A 12,397-nucleotide genomic window follows, 5' to 3' on the forward strand; every position below is an offset into this window, starting at 1 on the left:
GACCAATTTCAATACACCGTGTGCAGTTTGATCCAATTTTAAAGATAGGGTAGAGTAGGAGAAGTATAGGTAGGGAAGAAGTAGGTAAGTGCATATAAGAGTAAATCAAAGCGAAGCTTGACCGGGTCCGCTAATATGAATGTACCCTAATAATCCATATATGTCCGCGAATTAACTATCATCTACATCATGTCAAGAATATAGTGTCATGTATTATAGTGAGAGTCAGAGTCAAACTTACAAAACTAACACCCTAAGACCACCAACAAGTATTGGAAAAGCGTAATGGTTTCCTCTGCATACAAAATACAGTAACGCGTAGTACTCGTACCTATGCATAAGCTATTCCTGCTGGAAACTCTGCAATTGCACAGTTCAAATTAACGCCACTGTAAATAAACTGTATTTTACAGATGCAGTACTAAATTTTCTTTGAAACAGAAATCTCGAAATGGGTCAGACCGAATTAAGTTTACATTTTGAAATGGCGCGAGAGGACGCCCTCGCGAAACACAATTTCACCTAAATTAATCCAACACGGAATACAGATGGCCGGTACAGATGCGCTTAAACATACATAGCTAATGGAACCGTGATGTAAACAAGCTTTAAATAAAACACGTTGCATCGTATGACACGTTTACATTAAAGTAATCGGAATCGGAATTCGAAAATATGGCATTCAGGAATGCGGGGAAATCCCGTCTTCCAGGTACTTAATATGTGATAGTTGTTTGTAGTGTAATTTGAAACAACACATTGCATAGGTACTTATAAACATTATAAATGCAAATGTAACTGCATGTGTTAGCCATAATGTGAACAAATTTTAAGGAATTCCTGTACGAAATTACATATTTTTTTTGGGAAGAACATCATTCATCAACATTGACAGCATTGTTTGTTTGCGTTGAATAGGCTCCGAAACTGATTCGAAAAATTCTTTCACTGTTGGGAAGCTACACTTTTCCCGGGTAATATAGGCCATATTTTATCCCCATATATCTACGGGAAAGAGAACTTTTCGGTGGAAACCGCGAGGCGTCTGCAGTAGGAAATTCGTTATCAACCCATATTCGGCTCACTGCTGAGCTCAAGTCCCCTCTCAGAATGAGAGATGTTCACTGTTCATTTAGATATTTTGACTTTGTATCGACTACTGTAACTTATAAATGTTAAAGAACTTCTTTTAGTGCCTCTCTGACTAGCGAAGTTTGTCGGGCAGTTTAACTTCAGTAAGTTGGACATGTTAAAGCTAATGACCACGAATGAACCACCGACAACAACACTAACTCCGGGCTATGAAATTCAACTGAGAAATTGAAAAATCCTCAATATGTCATAGGCGACCTAAGACTTGAACTAGGCATTTTTTTCAGCAAAGACTTTACCGTCACTGCAAGCTAAATATGAAAATGTAAACAGAATTTTAAACATATAATAAACCAATTTATAATCTAGCATAACTTACATCCACAGTTTTAGCCTATGCGTAGTACAATTCACGACAGTAATTAAAAAAACAATGAAGCTAAAATAAAGTCAAGCAAATACAAAAATACACCCCATTGTTGCGTGCACATGCAAATATTATACCTTGGCATTATAAGCCCTCAAAAAGCTGCAAGCAGGAACTAATGGTCGGGATCTAGGTGAGCTATGAACTCGACACACGCCATGCTGTTCACCTAGAAATGAGGCATAAAGCTGATCTTAAGCCTAAAGGTGCTGATAGACTTCAGCATTCACTTGTAACAGAACATCGAGCATTCGCCGTTTTTATATTTGTCAAACTGAACGAGCCGAGTCAAGCATAGAGCCAAATATTGCTATGAACATCTTGAGAATTCTAGCGAACGCTCTATTCGATGCTATGTTCGTCAAAGATATTCTTCTCGGCAAAAAGCTGCTTGCAAATCTGCTCGCAAGAACGCTCTCGATAGAATGTTCCCTAAAATGTTCTTGTATTTTTCTGTGATGTAACACGAATGCTCATTACAAGTGAATGCTCAAGTCTATCAGCAACTTTATGTATTAACCGCCGAAATTATGAGCTGAGGCAACCAGGTTCAGAAATGTTAAATGTTAAACAACTTAGTTATGAAAATTTGTATCCTAACAGCATTTTTCAGCCTATTTGAACGGCCTACAGTTCGATGAGCCGATGAACGTTGTGGTCCCAATGTGCTGGAATGACGTTTTGGTCGACCCCTAAATTAATGACTTCAAATGTTGTGAAAGTAAGTCACAAAACACAAAAAAGGTAAGGTAATACTTCCCTATCACAAACTCTTAAAAGATCTACATAGAATGGGGTGAGATCAACTAAAAAAAAAATATTCTGCCTAGAAATTTTTAAACCAAGTTACGGTGACTACAAATTAAACTAAAATGTTATAAATACCTATGTATGATAGTTAAAGAGCTGTGATAGCCCAGTGGATATGACCTCTGCCTCCGATTCCGGAGGGTGTGGGTTCGAATTCGGTTCGGGGCATGCACCTCCAACTTTTCAGTTGTGTGCATTTTAAGAAATTAAATATCACGTGTCTCAATCGGTGAAGGAAACCTGCATACCAGAGAATTATCTTAATTCTCTGCGTGTGTGAAGTCTGCCAATCCGCATTGGGCCAGCGTGGTGGACTATTGGCCTAACCCCTCTCATTCTGAGAGGAGACTGGAGCTCATCAGTGAGCCGAATATGGGTTGATGACGAATGTATGATAGTTATGACATTTATCATTATATTTTCACAGAGCAAAGCAGTGGGCGGCTTACAGGAATAGAACAAACGTTCGTTAGAACCATTCAAAAAGCAATAATCCTGTGCTTATTTCGCGACATAATTTCAGTGTTCACTGTATTATTTTATAGTCCCTATAGATAATTTTATAAATTCGGATAGTTTTTAACTTTTTAGGTAACTGCTTTGCCCTTTATCTGAGTACTTACTATCTAAGCGTATATTTAGATGAAGTTAAAACAATATAAGAACGATTAATATTATTATTAAATACATACACGATATATATCAATCAGTGACCTATCTGTCTTGATCATTAAGTAGATAAGTAGATAAATTAGTAAAAAAAGTGAAATTAACTTACATTACGACAATATGTCTACATAATGCATTATCTGGAATTCTAAACCTATGTGAATTTGAGTGCAATGCATCTCCATTTTCTAATTCCTCTATGATTATATCTGATAGGGTAAGCCTACTAGATGAGTGTAAGAAGGTTTTACTCATTCCCATAAAAAAAAAATAATCACCTAATTATATAACTATAGTTTGATAGTTAAACATTTAATTTCATTAAGTCTACCTCTATGGTTATAAGGGACCAGAGTCCAATACGATAGGTCCAGCTTCGAACCCCTCACGTTATATATTATTGTCGTATCCACAAGATTTTCGCTTAGTTAGCAGACGGGAAAGTGGACTATTTTTTTCAGATTAGCTAATCGTTGAACTCAAAATTCAAAATCAATCAGTTTCAAAATCAAATACGAACGAACCAAACTCATGAAGGTGTCACTAGAAGTAAATCATATTAAAAGAAACGGAGGTTACGAAAGGAAAGAGTTATATAAAAGTACGCGATAAGTACGCTGTCGCTCAAGGTCAGGGTTGGGGTAATGCAATAGTTTCTCACTTAGACATTAACTTTTTACATTATGCTCAAGGTAGTAAAAGATCCGGCATAAGGAATATACACCCTCATCTGTTATTTATTTGGTAATAGCGGACTCCTCTTTGATTCAGCCCTTACAGTAGTATAGCTGTAAAAATGGAGTAACTCCTACCATTTTCCCAACGTTTCCCTTCACTGCCCTGCTCCTATTGATCGTAACGTTATGAAAAGTATACTACAACCTGCTCAAGAGTATGAAGAATAATTGTACCAAGTTTCGTTAAAATCCGTTGAGTAGTTTTTGTTTCTATAACGAACATACAGACATACAGACAAAAATTTTACTGATTGCGTTTTTGGCATCAGTCATCACTAATCACCCCCTTAAAGTTATTTTGAAAATATATTTTATTTACAGAATTGACCTCTCTACAGATTTAATATAAGTATAGATATAGATAGTTGTTGCCTTTAATTTTTCATGGTTTTGTATAAAAATGGTTTCGCTACAATTTAACTAGGCAACCTATTTGGAACATGTCACTGTGAATAATATATAAATAACAGATTAGTTTATATATTTCTAATACCGGATCTTAGACCATAGTTTCTTACTACGTTTAAACATTATGCTCAAGATAGATACGTCACCAATATAATGAGGATTTTATTAAAAAGAGAGTAAATTATTACGAAAACATTTTGATACAGAGATTTATGGAAAAACCATTAAAAATATAGTATGGATACAGACTGCTAATAACCGTATTCCATTTACATATAAATATAAAAGATTGTCTAGTTTTGCTTGACATGCCATAACTTTTCATGACCTTTGAACCAACTTTGTCGAATTTTCTTCATACAATTTTTAAATATACTAACCTACTTTTATTCTCTACTTTAATCTTTACTTACTAGGATAAGTTAGTGGCTTAGCTCTTTTCGTATTAAGTAGATAATACGTGAAAGAGGTAAAAATATTCGTTTGATTTAGAGTAATAATTTCGCTAAGTTTTCGTAAAAAGTAGGGTAAATGCCTACCTATCTAAATGTAACTAATTACTAATGTAACTTAGGTATTCAAATCTAAGTTATGTGGGTTATATAGTTAGTATAAAAATAGGTTAATTCACTTATTTATATTCTTAACTGTCACTTACCGAAAAATTCTCTTCAGGCGACTAATGACTTGATATTTTATGTACACTTTAGTTTTATTAAATCAGTTTTCCAGTTACAATTTTCAACACTTCATAACATTATAGAGTCACTGGGAATTTTAATCATTTTATATAGGTACTAGGTATATAAAATGAAATATGATTTATAACTTATTGCCCGACCCTAGCAGGGTTATGTTTTTTTGAAAATTAATAACATGTCCATCATTTTTAATATTTTTAACCTCTGGCCATCGGACCAATGAGTTAAGTGATTGTTTTTATATTACATTATTATTATGTTAAATTAATATATTAATGTTTTTTATTACATTTTCAAGTTAAATGTGTTTGTGTTGTCAGGTATTACGAAATGTGTGCCGCAAACTGTAACCTAGGCAAGAACACAATGCGTTACAACATTAGGATGACATACAAGTTCATTGGATTATACGAAGATAGAAACATTTATAATCTTATCACGGTTTCTAAATATACATATAAAGTTACACATAATATTTTTTTTCTAATTTCTATTATTGTAACCTGTACACTACCTGTACTGTATTTTTGTACCTGTAGGTAGTAAAGGAAAAAGGGTAAGTAATTTTATAGAGATTTTCGTTGTTTTTATTACCAAAAATCACTTTAAACATGTAGTTTAAATGCCATATTATAATTCTTGTGTGTGTACGTTTTTCTAACTACCTGGATTAGAAAAACTCGTAAAAATATATAGAAAACTTTATAGAGTATATATATTTTTCATGAATAATAAAATGTACTGACAAGTATGAAGGTCAATTATAATCATTTATGTATAGAAATATAAGAATAGAAAAAATACAAATGAACATACGAAAATGTTAAAAATTAGGTTCCACAAATTTTTATTTAGGAAACGAAAAGAAATGAATACTTTTTTTTTAATGTAGAGATACGTTTCAGGTCCTCGCATGAAATATCAAGTTATTTTATAATCACAGCTGAATTTAGTTTAATTCAGTTTGTACCAAGCCTGAATTTGGTTTGTTAGAAACGCAGATGATGTTGTCTTAACCAAATACTAACAACGCTAAGTTAATAACGACAAATTCACACAGACCAATTTAAAAGTAATAAATAAAATATAAATAAGTTGAATAATAAAATTAGCAATATCTATATAAACTATTAGTTAATAAATCACTTCTGTAAAATCGTGGTCAACACTTGACTGTAAATAACGGAATACAAAATTTCAATAGACATTATCACATCACTATTAACTCATTTGGGGAAATTTTTAAGCAATTTTCCATTAATACGATATGTTTTTCCCCTGTTTCCCATCAAATCCCTGTACCATCACTGTACTGACCCCTAACAAGCAGGCGAGCTGTCATCTGGGCTGGTAATTGTTTTTACTGGACAATGCTCTTTAATGTTATGACAATAAAGAGTAAGTTGGCGTAAACAGTTTTACACTGGATAGAAACATGCGCAGTGATGCATTGCGCAACATATTGATTGCAATCATATGTACGGTGGGAAAAATGGCGGCAATTTAATTTTCAAAAATGGTATTTTTAAATTTTTGATGTTTTTGTTTAATGTACTTCTATACTAATATTATTATTGGAGCCGTGATAGCCCAGTGGATATGACCTCTGCCTCCGATTCCGGAGGGTGTGGGTTCGAATTCGGTCCGGGACATGCACATGCAACTTTTCAGTTGTGTGCATTTTAAGAAATTAAATATCACGTGTCTCAAACGGTGAAGGAAAACATCGTGAGGAAACCTGCATACCAGAGAATTTTCTTAATTCTCTGCGTGTGTGAAGTCTGCCAATCCGCATTGGGCCAGCGTGGTGGACTATTGGCCTAACCCCTCTCATTCAAAGAGGAGACTCGAGCTCAGCAGTGAGCGGTATATGGGTTAATAACGACGATACTAATATTATAAAAGGTAAAGTTAGTGGTTAGTGGGTAATCTCTGGATCTATTGAACCAATTTTGAAAATTCTTTTACCACTACAAAGCCATGTTATTTGTGAGTGACGCTACATATATTATTATCCTCGTATTCTCACAGGAACGCGAACTACGCGGGTGAAACCGCGAGGCGTTGACCAACGGCAAATACAAAATCAATACTACGAAAATTATTCACGTTTCTTAAGTAGTAGAGATTTTTGTGATAGAGTCCGGGAAAGTACCTACAATGTGGTTATTTCTGCCCAGCATTGCTGTGTTACGACTTAGAGAGCATGGTTGCTGGTGTACTTAATTACAAGCACCTAAGGTACGCCTTAAACATGTAAAGGTCGCCATTGACGGTCAATATTTTCATTTATATGGTTATTCTCATTTATATTTCTAAAAAGCAAACTGCAGTACCCACGCGGCATACTATACAAGTGACCAACACACGATCAATTATAGTCGTGGATGCTACAGAAACGTGAGAATAATTGACAGTTTGTGGTTAACATAATGTACAACAAATGGCCTAGGTTAATATAGGGCGGCACTTTGTAGGGCGTGTTCCTTGGCATGACATGTGATTTTTTTTCTGATTGTGTAAGTGTGTTAAGGAGCCTATAATTGCTTTGGTTAATGCGATGGTGTTCCATTTACCATAAAGTTGGCAATTTCCTTGGTTCGTCAATTATTACCATGAAAAACAATGGATTACTTCATAGGCGTATATAGCGGGTGGGCCGGGCTCACCCTAGAATGGTCCAGTGCCCTCTCTAGAATTCTAGGCTACCGATTTAAAATTCTGTGATGGAAGCCAAAATACAAAATATACAAAGAAAAATCAATAAAATCAATCGACCCGTTTCAGAGGCCAGCGTCCACAAACATTGTGAACGACATTTCTATAATGAGTGTCAACGGTATGTCAGGGGTGGCCCCTTAAGGTGGGCCTGGGCCCACCCTAGGAAATAATCCTAGATACGCCAATGGATTACTTACGTAATAGCAAGCTCCGGTATTGCTCCCGCCGAGGCACTGTTAAACACTTGTAAGGAACGTCGATCTCGTGGCGATACTGGGTAGAAGTCCAAATCTAAAGAAATCAAGCATTTAGATTAAATATAGGTACTTATTTGAGCTTGAGTTTTTTAATAAAGTGAAAGTACAGCCTAGTTATGACACCTATTACCATATTAAATATATGAAATATTTAATATGATAATAGGTGTCATAACTAATCTTCTTAATATATAAATGCGAAAGGTCACAACTACTTGACGTTCAAAGAATCAATTTGGCAGGGAAGTAGTTTACAGTTAGTAGACGTCCACTCGTGATAGCCCAGTGGATATGACCTCTGCCTCCGATTCCGGAGGGTGTGGGCTCGAATCCGATCCGGGACATGCACCTCCAACTTTTCAGTTGTGTGCATTTTAAGAAATTAAATATGGTGAAGGAAAACATCGTGAGGAAACCTGCATACCAGAGAATTATCTTAATTCTCTGCGTGTGTGATGTCTGCCAATCCGCATTGGGCCAGCGTGGTGGACTATTGGCCTTATACCCTCTCATTCAGAGAGGAGACTTGAGCTCAGCAGTGAGCCGATTAAGGGTTGATGACGACGAGACGTCCACTGAGAACGAATTTTGCAAGAGGGCTCTACGCTGTCTCTTATTAATGCTAGCGACTCACCATCCAATAAGCCCACATGCCTGCAGCGCTAACGGTTTGACGTCCGATAAAACTGATCGTGTGTTGGTCGCGATCGGATGATCATGCCATAATGGATCCTCAGTGGCTGACTTAAAATAGATATGCGTAGGGCATGTTCCTATAGTGGACCATGAAAATATACTGATAATAAAGATGTTTTCTCTTACCATTATCAATGATTGTGCAAAGTCCAGCATCTGACACAGATCGGCCGCGATTTTTCAGACTCAGCTGATTCCTTCTGAAGAATCCCCAGTGCCAAGCCACCGACGTGCGTAGCATTCGGTTAAACCTTGAACACCAACGTTGAATTTAACTTAGTGTCTCCGCACACGGGACGCCACAGCCACATAACGTCTCTTCTAGCTTTAACCCTAAAAGGCTACATTGATTTTATATACCACTATGACTACAATGGGTGAAAATACACCCTGTTTTAATTATTGGAAAAAAATATGTAAAGAAACATATTTTTATAAAAATCATAAAATTGCCTATGAAAGAACGGTTCTCAAAATTATAGTAGTAAATAAAATTAACTATTATATTTCTATAATAGATCTTTATAGAGTCGTGATAGATAGTGGATAATACCTCTGCCATCTGCATGCACCTTCAACTTTTCAGTTATGTGCATTTAAAAATAAGGTAAATATCACCTGTCTCAAACGATGAAGGAAAAACATCAAACAACACAAGGGGAAGGAAACCAATCCACATTGAGCCAGCGTGGTGGATTATGGCCTAATCCCTTTTATTCTGAGAGAAGGCTTGAGCTCAGCAGTGAGCCGAATATGGGTTGATAATGATGAATCGGTCTTTCAATTTGATTGACATGCATAAATAAACTTATAATTTGATATGTTCATTATCATCATCATTATTAGCCGTTAGACGTCCACTGCTGGGCGGGCGAAAAAAGTTATAGACACAACAAACACGTCATAACACTTTTCTATATAATTGTACTTTCGCAGACAACGAATACCTACCCAGTTTTAAATTAATAATTTTTGATGGTTTTTGTTTATTTTTGTGTGCAATAAAGTATTTCTTCTTCTTCTTCTTCAGAAAGAACACTAAGACCTGAATACATTTACACAGAGTAAGAAAAAACTCTAGGTAATTTTTATTTCACATATCAAAATGAATATCAAAAAATCAATTAGGTAGATATACATCTAAAATAGAAATATTTATAATCTTATCACAGTTTTTATACATATATACTTTAAATATTGTGCCTACTGTAAATATTGTAGTACCTATTAGATGGTCGTAACGTAGAATTCAACTAACAGATAGGAGCATTTGCTTCAAATAGATAACGTATTTTAATTACTAGATACAGACCCTGGCAAGTAAGTTGAACCAAAATCACAGTCTGCGCAGGTACAATTACAAACAAAAGTGTTGAAAATTTTAGTTGCTATGGTTATTCGTGGCATCTCTTACCGTACAGGTACCGTATAGGTTCCTTGCCTATTCCTATACCTTCCTTTACCTATCTTCCTAGTACCTACGTCTAATTTTCAGTAACTGTCTTGAATAAAATTACCGATTCAATCTACGTAACTTAACCAAGATCCTTCGAAATCGGTTCAGTTTTACGAATAGCAACAATTAGTAACGATTGGTAGAAGATTTTTATACAGGTTTTTCTCTATAATAATTGTTTTATCAGGTCTCCGATTCTATAAAGGGTTTTTAGGTACTCGTAGATCAAACCATAACTTATGTAAAGTACGATTACAAAACAGATGTTAGACGGTAGAAGTAAGAACTTTACCTCCATAGCGGTGCGTCAGCTGTTTTTGAGCAACTGCTAGATGAAGATGAGTCACTACTGCTGGAACTCGCATCTGGATACACTTCGAAACCACTAACAACACTTTCCCGAATATTGCGCCGCGACATTTCAAATCACACACGTGCATCTAATCAACCGACCGACAAATCACTACCGTTTTTCAAATAAACATGTAGTGTGAAATCCATTCGGAAACTAAGATTTGGTGCTAGTTGGAAAACAGTACATGAAATTTGTCACTGAAATCTAAAATTAGTCTTGATGCTGAGTCGTGAGCGCGTTCGCAAGTTTGAGACTTGACTCATCAACAATTAGATCAGATTGAAAAATTATCGCCGATACGCCGTACGTACCTACTTCGTTCTCCGAAATTACGCTAATAAATTAAGAAGTATTGTTTTGGTTATTTGAAAATTTTCAGGTAACGCGGTAATCTAATCATTCAAGTGGTTAATCATCTGCAGTGTTTTGAAGATATGAAACAGATCGCGTATTTTCTGGAATAGGCTCAAAAATATTATACTAAGAGATGAAATTCAAAGCGGATCTTAATATTATTTATTACTGATTTACCTACCTACAATCGTTTACGTATCTACTTCATCATCATCATCATGATGGACGTCCACAGCTGGACTTAGGAATCTTGCATGGACTTCCAAGCACTACAATCACGAGCCGCCAGCACCCAGCGGCTCCCTGCAACCCGCTTGATGTCCTCGGCCCACCTGGTGGGGCGTCGACTAATACTGCACTTTCCGGTGCGGTGTCGCCATTCCAGCACCTTAGGACCCCAACGTCCATCGGCTCTTCCTTCTTCCCAGTTCCACTTCAGATTCGCGACTCGCTGATTTACCTGCTTACTCGAAGATAATTATAAGCTGAAGATCGAGTTCGTTCGTTATCAACCCAGATTCGGCTCACTGCTGAGCTCGAGTCTTCTCTCAGAATGAGAGCGGTTAGGCCAATAGTCCACCACGCTGGCCCAATGCGGATTGGCAGACTTCACACACGCAAAGAATTAAGAATTTATCTGGTGTGCAGGTTTCCTCACGATGTTTTCCTTCACCGTTAGAGACACGTGATACTTAATTTCTTAAAAATGCACACAACTTGGAAATGTTGGATTCGAACCCACACCCTCCGGAATCGGAGGCAGAGGTCTTAACCACTTGGCTATCACGCCTTTCGACATCATTTAAGTATTTCAACGACCGACAGATTGCTCTAATGCGTGTTGGCAAGAATAGACGACCACTATCCCTCTATTTTGACAGCCTCCGTGGCGAAGTGGTATGCGCGGTGGATTTACAAAACGGAGGTGCTGGGTTCGATGATCGATCTCCGGCTGGGCCGATTGAGGTTTTCTTAATTGGTCCAGGTCTGGCTGGTGGGAGGCTTCGGATGTGGTTATTTACCACCCTACAGGCAAAGGCGTGCCCGCAAGCGATTTAGCATTCCGTTACGATGTCGTGTAGAAACCGGTGTGGATTTTAACCTCCTAACAAGTAAACCCGCTTCCATCTTAGATTGCATCATCACTTACCATCAGGTGAGATTGTAATCAAGGGCTCACTTGTAGAGTAAAAAAAATTACCGTATCCGACGGCTCAGCGTGCTCTACGAAGCAAGAGAGTGTAACACCACAATTTTCCAACTCCGGGCTGAGAAAGTTTACCGACGACATAAAAGAAAGGAAAACTCAGAAGGTATTTCATAGCCAGAACTCGAACCTCGTGACCTCGTGATTCGAAGCTACATTGCTTAACTACTAGACCATCGAGGTGGTTTTTAATTTTAGCTTCCAGTGATGGTATGCAGGTAATTAATTATGGGTAGGTTAACTATGTTATCTAAAATTATTATAAAACTATGTCTTGTTTTGTAGTATGAATATATAAAATAGTAAAGTAGAGTATAATGAAGATAAAATAGAGAATAATGAAGTATAGCTTGGCAAAATTCATTCGTACCACTCCCGATGGTCCGTGCGGGACGGGAGGGGGCAGCGATGCCCGCGCGCACGACTTCATACCCGCGCAATCTTTCCCTCTGCCCCGCGCACACGACTTTACACCCGCACAGTTATTTCCCCCCGTTGCCCGCATAT

General features: G+C 36.9%; 1 protein-coding gene across 1 annotated transcript in view; it reads right to left on the minus strand.

Annotated features, from left to right (window-relative positions):
* The window catches only part of LOC112048064 (uncharacterized), a 90,383-nt gene extending 79,961 nt beyond the window's left edge, over positions 1-10,422 (minus strand). The window contains exons 1-3 of the mRNA XM_052886411.1: positions 10,267-10,422; positions 8,645-8,769; positions 7,763-7,856 (exon numbers count right to left, since the gene is read on the minus strand). Of these exons, the coding sequence (XP_052742371.1) occupies positions 7,763-7,856; positions 8,645-8,769; positions 10,267-10,394 (347 nt within the window). The 5' untranslated portion in view covers positions 10,395-10,422. The remainder of the gene's footprint in view (positions 1-7,762; positions 7,857-8,644; positions 8,770-10,266) is intronic.
* Positions 10,423-12,397: the final 1,975 nt, after the last annotated feature.

This window comes from Bicyclus anynana, chromosome 17 (genome assembly GCF_947172395.1).
Source record: "Bicyclus anynana chromosome 17, ilBicAnyn1.1, whole genome shotgun sequence".
Taxonomy (NCBI): domain Eukaryota; kingdom Metazoa; phylum Arthropoda; class Insecta; order Lepidoptera; family Nymphalidae; genus Bicyclus; species Bicyclus anynana.